General features: G+C 42.2%; 2 protein-coding genes across 7 annotated transcripts in view; one reads left to right on the top strand and one right to left on the bottom strand.

The window, feature by feature from the left end:
* babam2 (BRISC and BRCA1 A complex member 2) overlaps positions 1–25,956 on the bottom strand; it is a 214,277-nt gene that overhangs the window by 164,155 nt on the left and 24,166 nt on the right. For all 5 annotated transcript variants that reach the window (XM_063040662.1, XM_063040663.1, XM_063040664.1 and 2 more), the window contains exon 4: positions 16,862–16,956. In XM_063040662.1, coding sequence (XP_062896732.1) covers positions 16,862–16,956 — 95 coding nt within the window. The remainder of the gene's footprint in view (positions 1–16,861; positions 16,957–25,956) is intronic.
* Positions 12,957–25,956, top strand: part of rbks (ribokinase) — a 196,344-nt gene continuing 183,344 nt past the window's right edge. Inside the window, exon 1 of one of the 2 annotated variants that reach the window (XM_063040667.1) lies at positions 12,957–13,092. The gene's annotated coding sequence lies outside the window, so the exon portion shown is untranslated. The remainder of the gene's footprint in view (positions 13,093–25,956) is intronic. The other variant, XM_063040670.1, reaches the window with a different exon arrangement.

Raw genomic sequence — 25,956 nt, 5'->3', positions numbered from 1 at the left:
GCAGAACAACATTGGCTATCCTCCAATCCTCTGGTACCTCTTCTGTCACTAAGGATGATTTGAATATCTCTGCTAGGACAATTTCTGCACTTGTATGGTCCGAGAGAAATTGATTCTTTGAAAGACCAGAATGGTAATTCATGTTTCAAATCAAAACAGATGGGGGAGACCAGGGCCTGGAGATTTATCCACCCTGATTTGCCTCAGGATAGCAAACACCTCCTCTTCTGTAATCTGTGCAGGTCCATGAAGTTGATGCTACTTTGCCTCACTTCTATAGACTCTGCATCTGTCTCCTGAGTAAATACAGATGCCAAAAAATTTATTTAAGATCTCCCCCATCTGTTTTGACTCAAAACATGAATCACCATTCTAATCTTTCAAAGGGTCAATTTTGTCTCCTGCAATCCTTTTGCTCTTAACATATCTGCAGAATTCCTTAGGATTCCCCTTCACCTTGTCTGCTCCGGCAACCTCATACTTTCTTCTCGCCCTCCTGATTTCTTTCACAAGTGTTCTCTTGCATTTCTTGTACTCCATAAACATCTCATTTGTTTGTATATGCCTATACTAGCTATGCACCTCCTTTTTTCTCTTAACGAGGGCCTCACTATCTCTTGAAAACCAAGGTTCCCTACACTTATTACTTTTAATTCTGACAGGCACATACAAGCTTTGTACTCTCAAAATTTTGCTTTTCAAGGCCTCCCCTTACCAAGTTCACCTTTGCTAGAAAACACACTGGGTAGATAATTTCTGATACCATCAAAACTAGCTTTTCTCCAATTTAGAATCAACCCACAGACCAGACCTATTTTTTTTGCATATTTACTTTGAAACTAATGGCACTGTGGTCACAGCTGCCTTGTCTCAATCCCCAAAAGAAGATCCAATATTACATGCTCTCTCATTGGGACTTCTTCACACTGGTGAAGGAAACTTTCCTAAACATATTTGACATCTAGTTCTTTTACAGTATGGGATTACCAGTCAATATGTGGAAAATAAATAATCACTTACTATAATGACCTTATGTTTCTTGCAGTAGACTGCGATAACAAACACCCATAAAGCCTCAATAGACGAGTTCTCCAGTCTGTCCTGACAAGGCACTACCATGGCACTTTCCCTAACTAGTAATGCCACCTTCCTCTAATCTCTCTCGCCATGTCACATCTAAAATTGAGCTGCCAATCCTGCCTCTCCTGTAACCAAATCTCTCTAATGACTACAACATTATAATTGCTGATGCTGATCCATGCCCTGAGCTCACCTGCCTTTCCTATGATTTGTGCTGCAATTTTTATTCTCAAACATCTCGCTGCACTTTTTCCTTAAACCAGAATGTCTCACTGTGCTTCAACAAGTAGGTGGTCATCTTGGGTTCATTTAAAACTTCCTCGTCACCACTGTTATGTTTTGCATCTCTAAAACATAAAACTAATCAAAATAAAAACACAGAGCTGGGATGTAAATCGTGTACCTTCATTTCTACTTTTAAGCGAGGTGCACCCTTATCATGTGGTGGCGTGATGACATATACGATTCATGTACTTTTACATATAACCCATAACGAATTACTTACACAACAAAGAGCGCTTATTCAAATATATTTACAATATCACTGAAATATTGAATACAGAACGGTTCAGGGCAAACATATGCACAACAAAAAACAGCCTAATTTAAAAGTGCACTGTGATACTCTAAGGATACTTTAATGGATGGTATTGAGTCTCTTTTCTGAGCAGAACAGCAGAAGTTATATTTAAATTTACAAGTAGTTTGAAGCATTGAAGTCTAATGTTTGATATCTGAAGAAGCTTTCTATCTCCAACAATAACAAGAGCAGGATAAGGGAAAGAGTCCGACTATGGAGACAGAAAGCATGGTGCTTCTACTAAAGAAATGATAAAAATGGATGCAGAATATTTACTTGAGGCATGAAAATTTGATGTACCAAAACCAAAATGGAATAACTGATAAAACTGCAGCAAAAAAATAATTATCAATACAAGATCAGTATGAATACTTCAATGCAAATTGGTTTATTTTTATCACATGTAACAAAAACTTGACTGGCATACCATTCATACTGCTTAGTTAAGAATATAAAAAGTGAAGAATATAGTGCAGGTAGCTAATAAGATGCAAGGTCATAACGAGGTAGATTGTGAGGTCAAAGGTACATCTTATCATACTAAGAAACCATTCGATAGTCTTATAACAACAGGATAAGAGCTGTTTTTGAGCCTGGTTATATGTACTTTCAGACTTTTCTAACGGAAGGTAGGAGAAGAAAGGAAGTCCAATCTAGGCAGAGTCTTTGATTATGCTGGAAGAAGTACAAACAGAGTCCATATAGGGGAGGCTGTTTTCCATGATGTACTGAGCTGTGTCCACCAGTCTCCACTGTCTCTTGAAGTCATGGACAGAGCAGTTGCAATACCAAATAATGATACACCTGGATAGGATTCTGCGGTGTGACAATAGAAAAAATGTTGAGGGCCAAAGAGGAAATGCCAATTTCTTTTTAGTCTCTTGAGGAAGTAAAGGCATTGGTGAGCTTTCTTACCCATGGTGTCAACATTGCTGGACCATGATACACTATGAGTGATGTTCACTACTAGGAACTTGAAGCTCTCAACTCCTTTGACCTCAGCAGCACTGATGTATACAAGACATGTGCACTATCCTATTTACTGAAGTCTACAACCAGGTCTTCTTTTTTAAGTTTCCTTGTCTCAAGTTATTCAAACTAGATCAACTTCAAACACAATGAAATGTCTAAATATAGGTACAACTGATGAGAAAATGAGTCATTTGGATTTTAGTCAAATAGCTCTAATGCTTTTAACTTATCCTAATTTGTTACAGCTACTGTTTCTTATCAATGTTTATGTAAACACCCACCAGAAACTCAGCTGTCACTTGTGGCTCCAAGTAGCTGCTTGCGTACGATAGCAGCCACAGCCCTTTGACAGGCAGGCTAAACCAGATGAGGGGAGCCAGTTGCCTCATACCTCAGTGAAAAAGAGAGATGCCTGTCCTAGCATGTGAAGTCAACTCTGGTGGACCAACAGTGAGATCCTACAGCCAAGAAGGCAGTTTGGCAATACTTCATGGAAAGCAAAGAACATGATAGGGCAAGGAAGAAGTGATGGTTATCCACTACAACCAAGGAAGACTACTCGTACCAGTAACATCTTTTTTAGCCTGCAATTTTCTCAACATTGTGTGAATTGTTTTTTTATAATTTGTGCACTTTAACACGTAGTTACATTTATTTCCTGCTAATATGCTCTTTGCATCTCCAGTTTTGCTGTACTTTTCTTCCTTGTATTAACCTATCCACTGGATTCTCCAATTAATTATGAACAAGATGTGTATCATAGGCTTCTGTTTTGTTTCATTTTATCTCGTATTTCTTTAATTACTTAGTGAGCTCTGGTTTCTAGTTCTCCTTTTCCCTTCTAAAAGAACATAACCAGCTGGTATCCAAATAGCTTCTCTCTGAAAGCCAACCATTATTCACTTAAAACATACATATCAGACACATCCTCCTACCTCTCTCTGGTGCTTGACATCACCAGCAAACATCAGGGCATTGTGTCCCACAGAATCAAGGATCTTATTTCCTCAGAAGACCTTCCCTCCTTAGCTTTCAACCTCAGTGGCCCACTTTCACACAAAATGCATCTACCTGCAGCTGATCAAGATCCACAGACAGGACTACTTGAACAGGTACCTTGATTTAGTGTGCTCATAACCCAGCAAACTTATTTCTTCCTACCTTGACTCCATCCCTTCTCACTTCACCCAGTTCCTTCCCCTTCAGAATCAGATTTATTATCACCGGCTTGTGTCATGAAATTTGTTAATTTAGCAGCAATTCAATGCAATACACAATATAGAAAAAACTTATAATAATAAATAAATCAATTACAGTACAGGTGTCCCCCGCTTTTCGAACGTTCGCTTTACGAAACCTCACTGTTACGGAAGACCTACAATAGTACCCTGTTTTCACTTTCAGAAGGTGTTTTCATTGTTACGAAAAAAAATTCAGCGCGCCATAATAAATCAGCGCGTGCCCCGAGCAGCCGCTCTCCCCCGGATTCGGAACTGCATTGCTTTAACAGGTGCCTGTGAGTTCTATGGTATCGGAGAAGCCTGAAAGAGCTCGTAAGGGTGTTACACTTACGGTAAAAATAGACATAATTAAGCATTTTGATTGTAGTGAACGAAGTAAGGACAACGTGAGTTTGGCTTGTGGAAGCTGACGAACATGATGTTGAAGAGGTTTTGGCATCCCATCACCAAGAGCTGACAGATGAAGAGCTGATGCAATTGGAAGAAAAAAGGATAACAATCGAAACTGAATGAGTAATGATAAAGTACGACTTTAATTTTGAAAGGGTACGTCGGTTTAGGAGATGTTTGCAGGATGGTTTGAGTCCTTAATAAAGAACTGCGTGATAGAAAAATGCGCAAGGCTCAGCAGTCAAGCAAGCCTTCCGCATCAGACACAGCAGACAACGAACCTCGACCTTCGACATCGAGGCGGGCAGAGAGAGAAGATGACTCCCTGCTCTAATGGAAACAGGTGACAAGATGACACCCCTACCCCCAGGACACGGACTGATACCGATTCGCGGAAAATGCAACTGTAGCCGGGACGCACACAGCACATCTTTAAGAAAAAAGCCAAAACAAACATGCTAATTAATTAGGTGCCGCCGACACGTAATTGTCGGCCCAGATCAGAGATGACGCAATCGGAAATCGGCACTGATCTGGGCGCACAATTACGTGTCGGGCAGCACCTAATTAATTAGCTTGTTTATTTCGGCTTCTTTCTTAAAGATGAGCTGTGTACCTCCCGGCTACCGCTGGACGCCTGCGTGCTTCGCGGCAATGTATCAGGTCGGCGGCCAGGAGGTGGAGGCCACTGCACCACCCAACCTCCGACTCAGCCTACACCATCATCAGTGTGCTTGGCAAGCTATCTTCCCGATTCCCGTAAATGATACTACACTGTACATACATTATTTCTACTTTATATAGGCTGTGTATTTTTACGTGTTATTTGGTACGATTTGGCAGCTTCATAGCTTAAAGGTTACTGGAGAGAGTGTTCTTGTCAACAGCGCTTGCGTGAGATTTTCTGCAGACGGAGCTTGCGTGAGATTTTCACTACGGAGAAGTATTTCTACTTTATATAGGCTGTGTATTTATCATATCATTCCTGCTTTTACTATATATTCCTGTTATTTTAGGTTTTATGTGTTATTTGGCATGATTTGGTAGGTTATTTTTGGGTCTATGAACGCTCACAAAATTTTCCCATATAAATAAATGGTAATTGTTTCTTCGCTTTACGACATTTCGGCTTACGAACCGTTTCATAGGAACGCTCTACCTTCGGATGGCGGGGGAAACCTGTAGACATATATTGAATAGATTTTAAATCATGCAAAAAACAGAAAAAATATATATTAAGAAAGTGAGGTAGTGTTCAAGGGTTCAATGTCCATTAAAGAATCGAAGAGCAGAGGGGAAGAAGTTATTCCTGAATTGCTGAGTGTGTGCCTTCAGGCTCCTGTACCTCCTACCTGATGGTAACAGTGAAAAAAGGGCATGCCCTGGGTGCTGGTGGTCCTTAATAATGGAAGTTGCCTTTCTGAGACACCGCTCCCTGATGATGTCCTGGGTACTTTGCAGGCTGGTACTCAAGATGAAGCCGACTAAATTTACAATCCTCTGCAGCTTCTTTCGGTCTTGTGCAGTAGCACCCCCTCATGCCCCACCCCAAATATCAGACAGTGATGCAGCCTGTCAAAATGCTCTCCACGGTACATCCACAGAAGTTTTTGAGTGTATTTGTTAACTCTTCAAACTCTTAATAAAGTATAGTTGCTGTCTTTCTTTCTTTTTAGCTGCATCGATATGTTGGGACTAGGTTAGATCCTCAGAGATCCTGACACCCAGGAACTTGAAGCTGCTCACTCGCTCCACTTCTGATCCCTCTATGAGGATTGGTAGGTGTTTCTTTGTCTTGCCCTTCCTGAAGCCCACAATCAGCTCTTTTGTCTTACTGATGTTGAGTGCAAGGTTGTTGCTGTGACACCAATCCACCAGTTGGCATATCTTGCTCCTGTACGCCCTCTCGTCACCATCTGAAATTCTACCAACAATGGTTGTATCATCAGCAAATTTATAGATGATATTTGAGCTATGCCTAGCCATACAGTCATGTGTATATAGAGTAGAGCAGTGGGCTAAGCACACACCCCTGAGGTACACCAGTGTTGATCGTCAGCGAGGAGGATATGTTATCACCAATCCACAGTTTGTGGTCTTCTGATTAGGAAGCCTAGGATCCAACTGCAGAGGAAGGTACAGAACCTGGGTCTCTGTAACTTCTCAATCAGGATTGTAGGAATGATGGTATTAAATGCTGAGCTATAGTCGATGCAACAGCATCCAAACATAGGTGTTTATATTGTCTAAGTGGTCTAAAGCCATGTGAAGAGCCATTGAGATTGCATCTGCCGTTGACCTATTGTGGCGATAGGTAAATTGCAATGGGCCCAGGTCCTTGCTGAGGCAGGAATCCAATCTAGTCATAACCAACCTCTCAAAGCATTTCATCACTGTAGATGTGAGTACTACTGGGCGATAGTCATTAAGGCAGTCCACATTATTCTTCTTAGGCACCGGTATAATTGTTGCCTTTTTGAAGCAAGTAGGAACTTCTGCCCCTAGCAGTGAGAGGATGAAAACGTCCTTGAATACTACCGCCAGTTGGTTGGCACAGGTTTTCAGAGCCTTACCCGGTACTTCACCTGGACCTTATGCTTTGCGAAGGTTCACTCTCTTTAAAGACAGCCTAACATCAGCCTCTGAGACAGAGATCAGGGTCATCAAGTGCAGCAGGGATTTTCACAACTGTAGTTATATTCTCCCTTTCAAAGTGGGCATAAAAGGCATTGCGTTCATCCGGGAGTGAAGCATTGCTGCCATTCATGTTATTGGGCTTTGCTTTGTCGGAAGTAATGTCTTGCAAACCCTGCCAGAGTTGTCACACATCCAATGTCGCCTCCAACTTTGTTCGAAGTTGTCTCTTTGCCCTTGAAGTAGCCCTCCACAAATCATACCTGGTTTTCTGGTACAGGCCTGGGTCACCAGACTTGAATGCCACAGATCTAGCCTTCAGCAGATGACGTACCTCCTGGTTCATCCACGGCTTTTGGATTGGGAACGTACAGCAAGAATATACAACTGTTCTTCCAGCAGACTTTTTACAGTAAATGTACTATCAATCTCCAGTCAATTATCACCTACCAACTCTTTTATCAGCTCATCTCAGAATCTGTCTCGTGACGGTCATAATGCCCTCTATCATTTTTGAATTTTCAATTGCCTCAGTCTAACCAGTTCATCTTCACTCCATTGTACAATCCCATTACACCTTGAGCCCACAGCTGGAGTGTAACAGCGCTCTGTTTCATCCTCAAAATAGAAACCTAACCAAATCTTCCCAAGCTAGTAAGACTTATTTGGCAGACTGGACTTTTCTTCAACAGTTCTCATGAAGGGTCCAGGAACTGAAACACAAACTCTGTTTATTTTTCCACATGCTGCCTGACTAGCTGAGTGTTTCTAGCATTTTCTGAATTTGCTCCACAGTAACTGTTCAACTACTAATGTGCTGGAATGGAAACACAATGGGTCATTATCTTGTTATATAGTGTTTCCAATGTTTTTATGAAATAGTTTCCACAATTTGTTATACCACTGGTGGTTTTGCATTTCATTTGTCCAAGATGCGTCCATAAAACGCATCTTGTCAATAACTTACAAAATGCAATCTCAGAAAAAATCCGAAACAGCTTGACTGTATTCTGGTGAACACAGCAGGCCAGGCAGCATCTCTAGGAAGAGGTGCAGTCGACATTTCAGGCCGAGACCCTTCGTCAGGACTAACTGAAGGAAGAGTGAGTAAGGGATTTGAAAGTTGGAGGGAGAGGGGGAGATCCAAAATGATGGGAGAAGACAGGAGGGGGAGGGATGGAGCCAAGAGCTCGACAGGTGATAGGCAAAAGGGATAGGAGAGGATCATGGGACAGGAGGTCCGGGAAGAAAGACAAGGTGGGAGGGGGGACCCAGAGGATGGGCAAGGGGTATATTCAGCGGGACAGAGGGAGAAAAAGGAAGAGTGAGAGAAAGAATGTGTGTATAAAAATAAGTAATAGATGGGGTACGAGGGGCAGGTGGGGCATCAGCGGAAGTTAGAGAAGTCGATGTTCAAGCCATCAGGTTGGAGGCTACCCAGACGGAATATAAGGTGTTGTTCCTCCAACCTGAATGTGGCTTCATCTTTACAGTAGAGGAGGCCATGGATAGACATGTCAGAATGGGAATGCGATGTGGAATTAAAATGTGTGGCCACTGGGAGATCCTGCTTTCTCTGGCGGACAGAGCGTAGGTGTTCAGCAAAGCGGTCTCCCAGTCTGCGTCGGGTCTCGCCAATATATAAAAGGCCACATCGGGAGCACCGGACGCAGTGTATCACCCTAGCCGACTCACAGGTAAAGTGTTGCCTCACCTGGAAGGACTGTTTGGGGCCCTGAATGGTGGTACAGGAGGAAGTGTAAGGGCATGTGTAGCACTTGTTCCACTTACACGGATAAGTGCCAGGAGGGAGATCAGTGGGGAGGGATGGGGGGGACGAATGGACAAGGGAGTCGCTTAGGGAACGATCCCTGCGGAATGCAGAGAGACGGGGTGATGGAAAGATGTGCTTAGTGGTGGGATCCCGTTGGAGGTGGCGGAAGTTACGGAGAATAATATGTTAGACCCGGAGGCTGGTGGGGTGGTAGGTGAGGACCAGGGGAACCCTATTCCTAATGGGGTGGTGGGAGGATGGAGTGAGAGCAGATGTACGTGAAATGGGGGAGATGCGCTTAAGAGCAGAGTTGATAGTGGAGGAAGGGAAGCCCCTTTCTTTAAAAAAAGGAAGACATCTCCCTCGTCCTAGAATGAAAAGCCTCATCCTGAGAGCAGATGCGGCGGAGACGGAGGAATAGCGAGGAGGGGATGGCATTTTTGCAAGAGACAGGGTGAGAAGAGGAATAGTCCAGACAGCTGTGAGAGTCAATAGGCTTATAGTAGACATCAGTGGATAAGCTGTCTCCAGAGACAGAGACAGAAAGATCTAGAAATGGGAGGGAGGTGTCGGAAATGGACCAGGTAAGCTTGAGGGCAGGGTGAAAGTTGGAGGAAAAGTTAATAAAGTCAACGAGCTCTGCATGCATGCAGGAAGCAGCGCCAATGCAGTCGTCGATGTAGCAAAGGAGAAGTGGGGGACAGATACCAGAATAGGCACGGAACATAGATTGTTCACAAAGCCAACAAAAAGGCAGGCATAGCTAGGACCCATACGGATGCCCATAGCTACACCTTTAGTTTGGAGGAAGTGGGAGGAGCCAAAGGAGAAATTATTAAGAGTAAGGACTAACTCCGCTAGACGGAGCAAAGTGGTGGTAGAGGGGAACTGATTAGGTCTGGAATCCAAAAAGAAGCGTAGAGCTTTGAGACCTTCCAGATGGGGGATGGAAGTATATAGGGACTGGACATCCATGGTGAAAATAAAGCGGTGAGGGCCAGGGAACTTAAAATCATCGAAAAGTTTAAGATCGTGAGAAGTGTCACGAACATAGGTGGGAGGGGTTTAACAAGGGGGGATAAAACCGTGTCGAAGTATGCGGAAACGAGTTCGGTGGGGCAGGAGCAAGATGAGACAATAGGTCGGCCAGGACAGGCAGGTTTGTGGATCTTGGGCAGGAGGTAGAAACGGGAAGTGCGAGGTGTGGGAACTATAAGGTTGGTAGCAGTGGATGGGAGATCCCCTGAGGGGATAAAGTCGGTGATGGTGTGGGAGACAATGGCCTGGTGCTCCTTAGTGGGGTCACGATCGAGGGGTAAATAAGAGGAGGTATCCGCGAGTTGTTGCTGTGCCTCGGCCAGGTAGAGGTCAGTACGCCAGACTACAACAGCACCCCACTTATCGGCGGGTTTAATAATAAGGTTAGGATTAGTGCGGAGGGAGTGGAGAGCAGAGCGTTCCGAAGGAGTGAGGTTGGAATGGGGACAAGGTGCGGTGAAGTCGAGACGGTTGATGTCCCGTCGGCAGTTAGCGATAAAGAGATCCAGAGTAGGCAGAAGACCAGAGCGGGGTGTCCATGAAGAAGAGGAGGGTTGAAGACGGGAGAAGGGGTCATCGGTGGGGGTGGAAGAGTCCTTGCCGAAGAAGTAGGCTCGGAAACGGAGACGGCGGAAGAAGAGTTCTGCATCATGGCGAATGCAGAACTCGCTGAGGTGTGGGCAAAGGGGGACAAAGGTGAGGTCCTTACTGAGGACAGAGCGCTCTGCCTCCGACAGTTGAAGGTCGGGGGGGATGGTAAAGACCCGGCACGGATGAGAGCTGGGATCGGGGGGGGGGGGGGGAGGCTGGGGGTGTCAGTGGAGAGGGGATGGTTGAGGTGAGAGGAAGATGGAGCCTCTGAGGGCCCAGGAGTTGATGGTGGGATCTGAGGGAGACGGGGTTGCAGAGTGGTGGTGGGGGAAGGGGAGACGGGAGTCACAATAGCTGCACATAAAGACCTGGCTTGGAGTTCAAGGCTGGAGTCGCAATTGGTGGTTGCGCAATCACATTGAATGTGTCCATGGTCGTTGCTAGAGTCCGGGTTTTGAATATGCCCTGAGGTGTTGGAGCCGGCGAGATCAATGGCAGAGGCAATCTGAAGTTCATGCCTGCTAGTTTCATGGCCAGAGAAAGCCATTGGCGAGACCCGACGCAGACTGGGAGACCGCTTTGCTGAACATCTACGCTCTGTCCGCCAGAGAAAGCAGGATCTCCCAGTGGTCACACATTTTAATTCCACATCCCATTCCCATTCTGACATGTCTATCCACGGCCTCCTCTACTGTAAAGATGAAGCCACACTCAGGTTGGAGGAACAACACCTTATATTCCGTCTGGGTAGCCTCCAACCTGATGGCGTGAACATTGACTTCTCTAACTTCCGCTAATGCCCCACCTCCCCCCGTACCCCATCTGTTACTTATTTTTATACACACATTCTTTCTCTCACTCTCCTTTTTCTCCCTCTGTCCCTCTGAATATACCCCTTGCCCATCCTCTGGGTCCCCCCGCCTTGTCTTTCTTCCCGGACCTCCTGTCCCATGATCCTCTCGTATCCCTTTTGCCTATCACCTGTCCAGCTCTTGGCTCCATCCCTCCCCCTCCTGTCTTCTCCTATCATTTTGGATCTCCCCCTCCCCCTCCAACTTTCAAATCCCTTACTCACTCTTCCTTCAGTTAGTCCTGATGAAGGGTCTCGGCCTGAAACGTTGACTGCACCTCTTCCTGGAGATGCTGCCTGGCCTGCTGCGTTCACCAGCAACTTTGATGTGTGTTGCTTGAATTTCCAGCATCTGCAGAATTCCTGTTGTTTGTGACTGTATTCTGTTTGGCCTTTTAGAACTCATTAATTTTCCTCGAGGAAGTGTTGGTACTGGAATTGGGAGCCATTCACTGGCCTTCTCGGTTCTCAACTCTCAGTCCTGATGCCGAATTGACCCAAAACACTGACAACTACTTTCCTCCTACAGATGCTGCTTGATATGCTGAGTTCTTCCAGCAGACTTCTTAATTTTCCCTTTAAAAAAAATCTCTCTGTAGTGTTCTTGTGCAGTGTGTTGAAACAAGTTAAACCGGAGCCAATGAAGACAGAGTCGTAGTAAGGTTAACCATTTACTGTTCACTCTTCCACATTAACATCGTATGGTAAAAACTGTTGATAAAAAAATACAAACATATACAGTGTCTGTTTCATTCTGGTGATCACGTGCGCTCTTTTCTTTTAGTGAGTGTCTCCAGCCGCCCCGAGTAGCGGGCGAGGGGGTTGCATCAAACCGCCGCCGGGCCCTAGCCCACTCCGTGTTTGAAATTGAAAAGCCAACACGCACACCGCTTCCTTTAACAGAAACTGCGTTAATATTTTTACTTCAAATACTTTCTTATGAACTTACGGTGTTGCTTCTATAATGTTTCTTTGTGGGTAGAAACGGAGCTCTTCACGATCATGCTGCACGCATGGCACCCACCTTTACACCTTCCCCAACCGCAGGTTACACATATGACACAGCGAAACTGGTGATGTCATCACATGCCACGATATACCATAGACAATGAATTTACCTTTGTTATACTGTACTTAATTACCAACCCTTAACTTTAACTAGAAAATAGTTACAAGCAAATCATTTAAAGCGTAGACCCAACAAGGTCAAATAAATGCCTTAAGGGCAACACACTCTCTTTTTGTGCATTTCCTTCTGTTATTCTCAGTGTTTATTTCCTTAGTTGATTAATGAAAGGGCACATTGGGCACAATGCTCATATGATCCTAGATGGGATGTTGACATTGTTGTACTATTACCTTTTGTTGTTCCAAAAATCTACAGTGCAAACATAGTATAGATGAACAACTATATCATCCAATGTTTCTCATTAAATTGACTTTATTTCTTACATCATTCACATACATGAAGAGTAAAAATCTTTACGTTACATTTCCGTCTAAATGTGTAATCATAGTAATTTATAATAAATAGAATAGTCAATGTAACATAGAAATACACAGAAAGTACTATCAATCTCTAGTCAATTATCACCTACTAATTGTTTTTTCAGTTCATCTCAGAATCTGTCCTGGTGTGGAATGTTTATGATAAGCAAATTTAGGCATGTGTTTTCTGTTCCAGACTATGCTCTTTGGACATAGAATATACGATCACACAATTTTCCATTACACCATGAGCTACAAAAAGATTCAAAGACCAAAAACTACATTAAAAATTAACTACAGTTAACAATAACAACAGGAATTCTGCAGATGCTGGAAATTCAAGCAACACACATCAAAGTTGCTGGTGAACGCAGCAGGCCAAGCAGCATCTGTAGGAAGAGGTGCAGTCGACGTTTCAGGCCGAGACCCTTCGTCAGGACTAACTGAAGGAAGAGTGAGTAAGGAATTTGAAAGTTGGAGCGGGAGGGGGAGATCCAAAATGATAGGAGAAGACAGGAGGGGGAGGGATGGAGCCAAGAGCTGGACAGGTGATAGGCAAAAGGGGATACGAGAGGATCATGGGACAGGAGGTCCGGGAAGAAAGATGGGGGGGGGGGACCCAGAGGATGAGCAGAGTTGATAGTGGAGGAAGGGAAGCCCCTTTCTTTAAAAAAAGGAAGACATCTCCCTCGTCCTAGAATGAAAAGCCTCATCCTGAGAGCAGATGCGGCGGAGACAGAGGAATTGCGAGAAGGGGATGGCATTTTTGCAAGAGACAGGGTGAGAAGAGGAATAGTCCAGATAGCTGTGAGAGTCAGTAGGCTTATAGTAGACATCAATGGATAAGCTGTCTCCAGAGACAGAGACAGAAAGATCTAGGAAGGGTGGGGAGGTGTCAGAAATGGACCAGGTAAACTTGAGGGCAGGGTGAAAGTTGGAGGCGAAGTTAATAAAGTCAACAAGTTCTGCATGCGTGCAGGAAGCAGCGCCAATGCAGTCGTCGATGTAGCGAAGGAAAAGTGGGGGACAGATACCAGAATAGGCACGGAACATAGATTGTTCCACAAACCCAACAAAAAGGCAGGCATAGCTAGGACCCATACGGGTGCCCATAGCTACACCTTTAGTTTGGAGGAAGTGGGAGGAGCCAAAGGAGAAATTATTAAGAGTAAGGACTAATTCCGCTAGACGGAGCAGAGTGGTGGTAGAGGGGAACTGATTAGGTCTGGAATCCAAAAAGAAGCGTAGAGCTTTGAGACCTTCCAGATGGGGGATGGAAGTATATAAGGACTGGACATCCATGGTGAAAATAAAGCGGTGGGGGCCAGGGAACTGAAAATCATCGAAAAGTTTAAGAGCGTGAGAAGTGTCACGAACATAGGTCGGAAGGGATTGAACAAGGGGTGATAAAACAGTGTCAAGGTATGCAGAAATGAGTTCGGTGGGGCAGGAGCAAGCTGAGACAATAGGTCGGCCAGGACAGGCAGGTTTGTGGATCTTGGGTAGGAGGTAGAAACGGGAAGTGCGGGGTGTGGGAACTATAAGGTTGGTAGCAGTGGATGGGAGATCCCCTGAGCGGATAAAGTCGGTGATGGTGTGGGAGACAATGGCCTGGTGCTCCTTAGTGGGGTCACGATCGAGGAGTAAATAAGAGGAGGTATCCGTGAGTTGTCGCTGTGCCTCGGCAAGGTAGAGGTCAGTACGCCAGACTACAACAGCACCCCCCTTATCGGCGGGTTTAATAATAAGGTTAGGGTTAGTGCGGAGGGAGTGGAGAGCAGAGCGTTCCGAAGGAGTGAGGTTGGAATGGGGACAAGGTGTGGTAAAGTCGAGACGGTTGATGTCCCGTCGGCAGTTAGCGATAAAGAGATCCAGAGTAGGCAGAAGACCAGAGTGGGGTGTCCATGAAGAAGAGGAGGGTTGAAGACGGGAGAAGGGGTCATCGGTGGGGGTGGAAGAGTCCTTGCCGAAGAAGTAGGCTCGGAGACGGAGGAAGAAGAGTTCTGCATCATGGAGAATGCAGAACTCGCTGAGGTGTGGGCGAAGGGGGACAAAGGTGAGGTCCTTACTGAGGACAGAGCGCTCTGCCTCCGACAGTTGAAGGTCGGAGGGGATGGTAAAGACCCGGCACGGATGAGAGCTGGGATCAGAAGGGGGAGGGGGAGGCTGGGGGTGTCAATGGAGAGGGGAGGGTTGGGGTGAGAGGAAGATGGAGCCTCTGAGGGCCCAGGAGTTGATGGTGGGATCTGAGGAAGACTGGGCTGCGGAGTGGTGGTGGGGGAAGGGGAGACGGGAGTCACAACAGCAGCACTTGAAGACCCGGCCTGTTAACAATATCTGCTTAGGATCTAGCAAATTATCTGCAGTATTAGCAGTTTAAATTCAATATCAATTATCTTGCCAAAAGAAAAGCTTTTTTGCCCAATGATCCAAAATTATTTAAATCACTTTTTGTTAACACCTAGAATTTCCATACAGTAATACTGATAAAATAATTGGAGTCATTTTTAGCACCAGTCCTTTGAATGACATCTTTAGATGGATAGAGCTATACAGATGCAGCCACTCCTTTCCTAATTTGGTTATTCATCTATGTCAGTTGGGCAAAGTGGTTGTCTTAGACAATGACTCACTGCACCCAATAGGCAAGTTCGAGTTTCAAATGGGAAATTAAAGTCTGAGCCATTGGCTGCTTTGAACAAATACAACATATTCATGACCTGCATCATGATTTCTCAGTAAAACCTATTAGCATGAGACAATTTCTGCATTTAAGCAAAACTAGTAGAAAATTCCTTAGAGAGTAAAAAAACATTATCAACTGTTGGCAGAAATTCTCTGCTGTAAACTGGATCACCACCTTCTCTGTGCCTGACAATATAACACAATAACAGGAGGGATTTATGGAATTAAAGATGTACAGGTCGACCTTCACTAATCTGGCACCATTGGGACCTGAGGAATGCCGGATCAGTGAAAATGCCGAATTACAGAAGGATCACATTAAGCATAATCAGTGCCACATTATCGAAGGAACCGGATTACAGGTAGTCAGATTAGTGAAGGTCGACCTGTATTGTCAAATTCAACATGTACTTTGCTGTCATAGAACTTGGTTTATACACTGATTAGTTAAATAAACCCTTTAGTAATCAATATTTGCAAATGAAATGCTTTGACTATCAGATATGACCTACTGAGGGGAAGGTTTAAAGTTATTACGATACATAGTAAAATTCAATTAGAAATTTAAGAGTTCCTGAGTGAGCTATTGTTAATGCACTGGACAGTGTACCACCCATCTTTAGTGATAAATTATGAATACAGAGAAATATGGAATTACTCACACACCCAATCTCCCCATTGAAAACAGGGTGTAGACACAGGATACACCATTCACCCAGATAAATACTCTACTTTCTTTTATTTGACAGGAAACGAGAATATGACACAGAGGCAAGCGTGAGCCAGAAATTCTACTGGCTATTGGATTATGGGTTCAGCATTTGAAATGTTTCCTCATTAGCTGTGTTATGGATTTCACAATTTTAACTTTTTTGATAAACTAAGAGCACACACCTCTCCCTATCATCAGGTCCTATTTTTGCCATCTGCTGAGAAACAAACTAGTCTCTACATACTAATATGAGCCAAATCATTTAAGTTTGACAATGAATCCAGTTATAATAGTTGATTCTTCCCTCCAAAATGGTCCAGCAAGCTACTCATTTCAAGGCACACAAGAAACAGGCATAAATATGTGACTCTACAATACCTACACATGTTGAAAGTAGTAATAAGCTCTACACTATTTGAATTATTTTAAACTCCAGAATACATCTCAATGACAACATAAAAATTACTTTGAAAATGTTAACAATTATTTAAGAAACTCTCGATAAAAATTTTAAGTCAATGCTTTGTCTCAAATGAAAGAGGCAAATTGCATCCCTTCCCCAAATCCCATTGCTGCATCATAGTAAAGAAACATTGAGGATTATAGTTAATTGCCTTTTCGATCACTAACAGTTGACTTTTGCATAAATTCAGGTTTCACACATCTTTAAATTAACACCTATTTAACTAGTGGCTTAATAAACACTGGTAAAACTTCAGTTAAGGGTCACATCAGAGCCCCAGGATCTGAGCAATGCTAGATTATTCAGAGACAATCTGTAGAGCACAAGTAAGAATAAAATTATAAATCCTAAAATAAAACTCACATGGAGCATCGTGGGTTCAGGCAGAAAATCAATATCTTCTCCAAAGATGAAATCTGGAGGAAGGTCTGGATAATGACAGTTGAAAATAATGTCCCCTTGAAAACAAAAAGCCAAAATTCATTTTATTAATCATGAATTAATCATGAAGCTAGACTTTACAAAGACTCAAAACAGAGGCAATTTGACACTCTGGTCAGGATTCTAATCTGGCAGTTCTGCCGAAGGGTCTCGGTTTGAAATGTCGACTGTACCTTTTACCATTGATGCTGCCTGGCCTGCTGAGTTCCTCCAGCATTTTGTATGTGTTGCTCGGATTTCCAGAATTTTCAATCTGTTGAGGATTCTAATCTAAACTGGCTAAATTAATAAAATCTACTTCTTTTCTGTCAATTCTTTTCCTCTACCTCTTCCCGTCAAGGCATTGACATCCTACAGGGACACACATCTACAACATTATGTTTATCCATGTCAACTTTAATCACCATTGAGTCTTAATAATTCTGCAGATTATTCAACCTGGAGATAATAATCAAATCAACGCTTACAGGGCAGTGGTCAGGAGTATGATTAGCAATTCTCTGTTCTCAACTCAAAAGAGACTGTTATGCCATTCAATGAGAATATGGTTAAATTTCTACCTATCGTCCACGTTCCCCAATTCCATGCTGTCCGAAAATACTATTCATTCCAGCCCTGAATAAACTTAATAATTGGGTATCTGAAATTCCTATTAGTGAAATACAAAAGTTCACAGCTTTCAGTAACACATTTACACATCAGTCTGAAATAGTCCATAACCTAATCTGGGACTGCCCCAAACTCAACTTTGTTAGCAAGAAGCAGCAATGCTGTCAATCCGTTTCAGAACCTTCTACATTTCAATGAGATCACCTCGCATTACTTGCAACTGGAATAGACTGATCTTACTCACTTTTATACGGTAAAGACCTGTAGCAGATTTCCTATAACTCTGATTCTTCTTTAGTTTGCCTCATTGATTCTAAATGCAATGAAATTCTTACTTTGTCTGTTGAGATCACAGAATATTTTTAAAATATGCCCATTTGGCATGGACAGAAGAGTGCTGCACATATTCTGATATCTGTCCTAATTGACTATTTGCTGCTACTTTACAAAGTTTTCCTCAACATTGCAAATTAATGCCCTTTATTTGCAACTCAAAAATTCAGATTCTTCTTCTTTGATATGACGTAATAATTATGTATTTATTCATATATCTTAAATGTAGACAGGACATTAACTCTTCAACACAAAGTTTATAAAGGGGCACCAATGTTTGTGATAAATTTAAATTTTAGAAGGCATTTGACCAGGTGTTGTATCAAAGGCTATTATGAAAAATAAAAGACCATGATTTAAGGAGGCAACATATTGGTGTGGATATAGGATTCACTGGAGGAGGAGAAGATGGCGGCATGACAGCAGCGCGCGTGGCCACTTCGGTGGTGATGTCTGTTATCTGTCAAGTAGGGGACTGTGCACAATTCTGGTTTGATGGAAATGGACATGAGAGTACGGAGGAACATCTGGAAAACTTCTGAAATGCTACTGTGTGGTAACCAGAATCTCCGGAGCAGAAGGCCCCGAAATCCTCAGCTTTGCTTGTTTCAGCGGCCGGGGCGAGGTCGAAGGCGCTCGGCAGAGGATGGCGCTCGGGAGGCTGTATCGGAGGGGCTGGTCGGAGGCTCGAAGTTTTCGGACGGATGGGCTCAGTGTCGGCTGTGGTCAGCTGCTTCCAAGGCATCAGCAAGTTGACAGTGCCTGGAGGTTTATGGCAGGGAGTTTCTCCCTTTGCCGCCGCTATCGGGAACTCGGGAGTCGATCGATTCAGGGACTTGGAGACTATTTTTACCATGCCCATGGTTTGTTCTTCATCAAGTTATGGTATTGTTTTGCACTGCTGTAACTATATGTTACAATTATGTGTTCTGTCAGTGTTAGTTTTTGGTTTGTCCTGTTTTCTGTGATATCACTCCGGAGAAACGTATCATTTCTTAATGCGTGTATGCATTTCTAAATGACAATAAAAGAGGACTGAGTGTTCTCATAATCTACTAGGAAACAATGGACATAAATCTTTTTTCAGATTGGCAAAATGTAGTGAGTGGTGCATTACAGGAACTGGTGCAAGTGTTTCAACATTTTATGAATGATTAGGAATAAAGTTAGCAAGATATGTTTACAAAGGGAGACTGTAAGAAAACATAGATAGGTTAAGTGAGTGGACAAAGATCAGGTAAATGAGGTAATAACACGGGAAAAAGTGAAATTGTCTACTTTGATGGAAAAAAATAGAGAAATATATTATTTAAATGGTGAGAGATTCCAGAGGTCAGAAATGCCGAGGGATCTGGGTGCCCCAGTGCATAATTCACAAAAGGCTAGTGTGCAAGTAGGAAGGCTAACAAATTCCATTGTTCATTATTGGGAAATTGAACAAAAGGAGGGAAAGTACAGAATTGGTCAATAAAAGTACAATATTGGTCTTCTTATCTGCTGCAAGATGAAAACATTTTGCAAGCAGTATTAAGGCTCAATGGCTGAATGGATGGGTTGCTTTGACAGAACTCATTGGATAGAATAGGCTTTTGTCTGCTGGAGAAAGCTTGACTAAAAACAAAATTCTGATGGGGTAGATATGTAGTAAATGTTTCTGCTTATGGAGAAATCTGGGGTCATTGTTTAAAAATAAGGAAGAGATGAGGTAGAGATAGACTGCTAAGTGAAATTACCAGGAATATGCAGGAATGCAGACAAATAGATTAGCCACTATATCATCTTCTGCATTCACAAACATTACATCATATTTTAATTTATCATGCTGATTGAAAACATTTTGCATTTTAAATTGCTTTGTCAACATAAATCACTGTTACAGATTCCAGTTTAACTACCACCTCAGCAACTGGAATATGTATTCATGTAATCACCTATTAGCAAATCTTCCTGGAATCGCCTTGAGATACAAGCACTTGATGACCTATACAAACCTTTTCTGCACTGTATTTCAAGGTTTTCTATAGCATTTTGATACACCAAAATGAATGATGTGAGGTTTTTTTTGCTAAAACAGGCCAAAGCCACAAAAGTTTAAAGTAGTTTAATGAATACTTTCACTGTCAAACTCTTTCGCACCATCACTCCCACCTGTCCTCTGCAAATGAACTCCTTTCTCCACAATTACACTCCATTTTTAAAAAATTCCAAATAAAACAGGTCTAACTTTATTTTGAGCCATTTGTGGTAAGGTAACACTCCCGTGCCATGAATTAGCCAAGTGAGTCTCTTCTAGACTGCCTCTAACATTATTATATCCTTTCTTTATTATAAACCAAATTAATCTTATAATTTCAAATAGCCACAAATTTAGAGGAAATGAATACCTGTCGAATTTAGTGAAATTATTGCAATACTTTCAATTGGAAACTAAAGCGACAATATCACAAAGAAAACTGGTGGTCTGTTGAATGTCACAATTACAGAAAAAAATAGACCATGACTTGGAAGAGGTACTACTTTCTTTCAGAGTGGTAAATACATGAATTTTAGGAATAATATTCAATAGGTCAAATTCAAATGGTGTCTTTAATGGGTGTAGTATTAGGAGTAGTTAATGATGTGTTTTTAAGGGCTGCAAGGATAAATCAGTAATCTGCAGGTCAGTGAGTCTAAAGTCAGCAGCAGGAAAGCTACTGGAGAGGATTGTGAAAAACAGAATCTCACTGTATGTGGGATTAGGAATAATCGGCATGGCTTTGTGCATGGAAAATCATGTCTCTTGAATTTGATTTTTTTTTGAAGTGATGAACCAAAAGGACAGGGTGGTACATGTTGTAAACATAGACTTTAGAAAGGCCTTTGATAAGGTCCGCATGGGTAGCCTGGTCCATAAGATTACAGTACATGGCACCCAGGGTAAACGAGCCAAGTAGATATAGCTGTGGTTTGGTGTGAGGAAGCAGAGGGTGATAGTGGAGGACTGCTTTTCAGATTGAAGCCTGTGACCTGTAGTGTGCCGCCGGGATCACTGCTGGGAACCCTGCTGTTGATTACATATATTAACAATTTGATCGAGAATGTAGATGGCATGATTAGTAAGTCTGTAGATGACACCAAAATCAGCTGTATAGTAGACAGTGAAGAAAGTTGTCCAACGTTATAACAGGATCAAGATCAAATGGGAATGCGGTTAAAAGAAAGGCAGATGGAATTTCTCTCTCATTTTGCTAAGTTCAACAAAGCAGGTCATACATAATGAATAACAGGATCTTGTGGAGTGCTCTATGACAGAGAGAACTAGGGATACAAGTACACAGTTCCCTGAAAGTGGTTACACAGTCAGAAAGCATGTGACACACTCTGCTTCATCAATGAAATCATGCTGATTGGAACATCATGTCATGGCCGTATAAGACAATGGTAAGACTGCACTTTCGAAATGCTGTCTGCAGTTCTGGCCACCTAACTACAGGAAGGATGTGCTAAAGCTGGAGAGGGTGCAGAGAAGATTCTCAAGACTGTCGGTGGTACTGGATGGCTTAATTTAAGAAAAGAGATTGTTAAGGCTGAGACTGTTAACCCTGGAGTGAAGGAGGCTGAGTGGTGACCTTTTAGACTTATAAAACTGTGAGGGTCAGAGATAGGGTGAATGGTCACAGTCTATTTTTCCCCAAGATAGGGGAGCCTAAGACTAGTGGCCAAAGTTTTAAGGTGAGAGGGGAAACATTTTTTCCACAAAGACTGCGAAGGATGTATGGAAGAAGCTGCCAGAGGAGTGACAGAAGTGGGTGCAATTGCAATTTTCAAAAGCTATTTTGACTGATACATGATTACGACAGGTTTAGCACCAAACACAAGTAAATGGGGTTAACTCACGTAGGCACCTAGGTCGGTGTTGACAAGTTCAACTGAACTGCTTGTCTGTGTTGTATAACTCTATTACTCTAATGTATAATAAATATTCACATATTCACAGGCACTTCACAAATACAAACCTCCATGAATTGATGATCCTTTAAATTACATCAAAACAGCTAATAGCAAGATTGAGCAAAAGCTTCAGCAATGGAGCACTTTTAGATAATGAAGGAATTGGAAGAGTTGAGAAAAGGAATCCTGGACTTCATTATTCAGTTTTGTTCTTTTGGACTATGTAAGTATTTAGTATGCATGTGCACAATCCTTGTTATGCATATGCATGCAGAAGGAGAGAGGGAAGAATAATGGGATGTAAAGGTGGCAGCCGTCAGGTATTGAAAGGAGATGTTGAAAGTAAAGTTGGTTAAACAAAAGAAAAACATGTCCTTGTTGTTTGGGCATTAACATTCATAACAGAAATATGAAAAACTATTCAAATAACAGATGTGGAATATATATGCATAGAAAGTCAATAGAAAGGAGAAATCAGGGCGGTGAATAGTAGGATTGACAATAGTAAAGAGCAAGGCAGCAAAAGATATTTCAAAATGTGGATAAGCACACTAACTGGAAATATCATTGAAAGCAATACAATAAACTCTTAATCCATTGGAGAGTTAATAGTCTGCAGATGCTGGAATCTGGGGCATAAAAATAAGCCACAGGATGAACCCAATAGGTTAAGTCGCATCTGTGGAGCAAAGGATGGTCGTCATGAACCTACGTAGTGACCCTGATAATCCACCATTCAACTGTTAACTGCTAATGATTCAGTATCTGGCTCACAAGGTGAACTCTCCTTTGCTCCCTTTAAAATCACTGAGGCCCCTTTTCCTGCTTTCCTTTAAATTCACCAGATTCACTGAAAACATTGTATTACTGTCTTACCTCAAAACAAAATGGGATAAAGTGGTTAGGGCTTTAATAGGAGTGACATCAAATGACCGAGTAAACCTGGTGTTTCAGCATCACAAAAATCCTATGGGTGTTGGATTTGTGAAATTTTGCTGTATATCTATACAAGGGGAAGCATAGCTGAAGATTTGAGGAGCATAGAGCTAAAGATCAGGAATGAAATACATAATATCTCCTAAGGAAACAGCTTGTGTTTGTGACAGAGAATTTAAGATAGTATTTTTAATTTGTAAGTCAAATTGGACAAAGTGTGAACAATCTGATGCAAGTGAGACAGCAACTGTTAGATGTCTGCAGTTGGTCTAACTGGAGGAGATTGTAGCTTCATAAGAAAGAATGTCAAAATAACATCAATGCTACAAGGATATAAGAGAGGAGAAAAGTTTTGTACTAACAGCATGCAATAGCTTAGCCAATATCTACTCATGATTATGCAAAAGTTGTGACAAGCAAAATGAGGAAAGGTCTACGTGGAGGTAGGGGCATGAGGGAAGATCTAGAACTGAAGTGTAAGCCAGAGCTATAATTAGACTGATAAAAATGGAGGACAGTCTTCTTGAGCTGGACAATAGTAGGTGTTGAGAAGGATGGTGGCAAAGAGGGATAAAACTAGGTTTGACTTGTTTTGAAGTGGTACGAATGGCAACACTGAGGATTAGAATTGTGGAAAAGATGGGGAAAATGTAACAATTTTGCATGTATAAGGAGATAGTGCAGTGAATGGGATTCAGGTAGAAGATCAGACACGAGCTTAACAAATGACAGAACATGATCATACTGTTGCTTCCATTTCAAATAATCTTTTTCTCCTTTGCTTCAACTACAACATCAATCTGAACTGCTATTTTGTTGATGGTACCCTAAAGTAGAACTGCTTTTTAAGTAGTCCCAGGTCAGGAGGAGTAATAATTTTTAGTGGATGGCATGATTGTGCAGCTGCAATCTATAACACTATTACAGTGCCAGCCATCGGGTTTTAATTCCTGCTGCTGTCTAAAAGGAGTTTGTACATTCTCCCCATGACTGTATGGGTTTCCTCCGGGTGTTCTGGTTTCCTCCCACATTCCAAAGACATACAGGTTAGTGTTACTAAGTTTGAGCACGCTATGTTGGCACTGGAAGCATGATGACACTTGCAGACTGTCCCCAAATCCTCACACTGTGTTCGTTGTTGACGTAAACAACAAATTTCACTTCATGTTTGCTTGTACATGGAACAAATAAAGCTAATCTTTAGAAATCTATCTTTAGTTTATATATGTACTTAATCAAAGATGCACAGCTGAATGAATGATAAGTCACTACTGATCTACATACTACTTTATATGGATCATTAACCTTTTAATCCACTGTTTTCTGATGTATGAATGTAGATTTTTCGCACTTGATAGATTAATATACTATGCAGTCAGCCAGTTAAAGGAATCCAAGCAATAACTCACATACAACAGCTCTTATATTACTTCAGCCATGTGCTCTGTTCCCCATCTTAATCATGGCGGAAGTACTATTAAAGCCATCCTATTGAAAGTATGCAAATGATGAAGAGAGACCACACCAGGAATACTGTGTACAGCTCACATCTCCCTGTCTAATTAAGAGTATACTTGTGATAGAGGGAATGCAGCAAAATTGCATCAAATTACTTTCTGATATGTGGGTGTATTTTCTGACGAGGTTTTATGGACTGGGCCTATACTTTCTAGATTTCGGAAGAATAAAAAGCAATTTTGTTTTAACACACACACAATTCTGACAGGGCTCGAAAGACAAGTACAGAGATGGTATTTCCCCTGATTAGTGTTTAAAGCCAGAGATCAGTCTCAAAATAAGGATCAAACTTTCAGGACCAGGTTGAGGAAACAGAACCAAATCTTTGGCATTCTCTCAAAGGTTGTGGAGATTCTGTGGCACTGAAAGAAAAGATCAATCATGATCTTATTGAATGATGGAGGGCAAATGGCTTGCTTCGGCTTCTATTTTTGTTATACAGGTCACCTCTGACCTGGGCCGAGATTTACGTGCCAGACAGCACCTAATTAATTAGCTTGCTTATTTTGGCTTTTTTCTTAAAGATGTGCTGGGTGCATCCCAGCTACCGCTGCATTCTCAGTGAATTGGTATCAGTCGGTGGCCCGGAGGGTGGGGGCCACTGCACCACCCTAACCACCAACGATTCAACCAAACACACAATAATCAGTGTGCTCGATGTCTTCCCGATTCCCGTAAGTGATACTACACTGTACATACATTATTTCTACTTTATATAGGCTGTGTATTTTTAGGTGTTATTTGGTATGATTTGGCAGCTTCATAGCTTAAAGGTTACTGGAGAGTGCTTGCGTGAGATTTTTGCTACGGAGAACAGTGCGGGTAATGATTGTAGATAAGTATTTATACTTTATATAGGCTGTGTATTTATCATATCATTCCCGCTTTTACTATATGTTACTGTTATTTTAGGTTTTATGTGTTATTTGGCATAATTTGGTAGGTTATTTTTGGGTCTGCGAACGCACACAAATTTTTCCCATGTAAATAAATAGTAATTGCTTCTTCGCTTTACGACCTTCCGACTTACGAACCATTTCACAGGAATGCTCCACCTTCGGATGGTGGGGGAAACCTGTATCAGACAAAGGTTCACCAGGTTGATTCCAGAGATGAAGGGATTAACCTATGAGGAGAGATTGAGTTGCCTGGGACTATACTCTTTGGAGTTCAGAAGAATGAGAGAGGATCTTATAGAAACATACAAAATTTTGAAAGGGATAGATAAGATAGAAGTAGGGAAGTTGTTTCCATTGGTAGGTGAGACTAGAACTAAAGGACATTGCCTCAAGATTCAGGGGAGAAGATTTAGGACAGAAGATGAGGAGAAACTGTTTTTCCCAGAGTGGTGAATCTGTGGAATTCTCTGCCCAGTTGAGGTTTCTTCACTAAATATATTTAAGATACAGTTAGATAGATTTTTACATAGTAGGGGAATTAAGGGTTCTGAGGAAAAGGCAGGTACATGGAGCTGAGTTTACGGACAGATCAGCCATGATCTTATTGAATGGTGGGGCAGGCTCGATGGGTCGGATGGCCTACTCCTGCTCCTATTTCTTATGCTCTTATGTTCTAAAGCTGTTTCAATATAAAACTAGCAAACTACTAAAAATGAAATAAGTTTCTCTATTCAGGTTAACTCTTCACAACCCCATTGAGAATAAATTGCCATGGCAAGTAACTGCTACCAG

The sequence above is a fragment of the Mobula hypostoma genome, chromosome 2 (genome assembly GCF_963921235.1).
Source record: "Mobula hypostoma chromosome 2, sMobHyp1.1, whole genome shotgun sequence".
Taxonomy (NCBI): domain Eukaryota; kingdom Metazoa; phylum Chordata; class Chondrichthyes; order Myliobatiformes; family Myliobatidae; genus Mobula; species Mobula hypostoma.
This window is presented reverse-complemented; position numbering and strand designations above follow the sequence as displayed.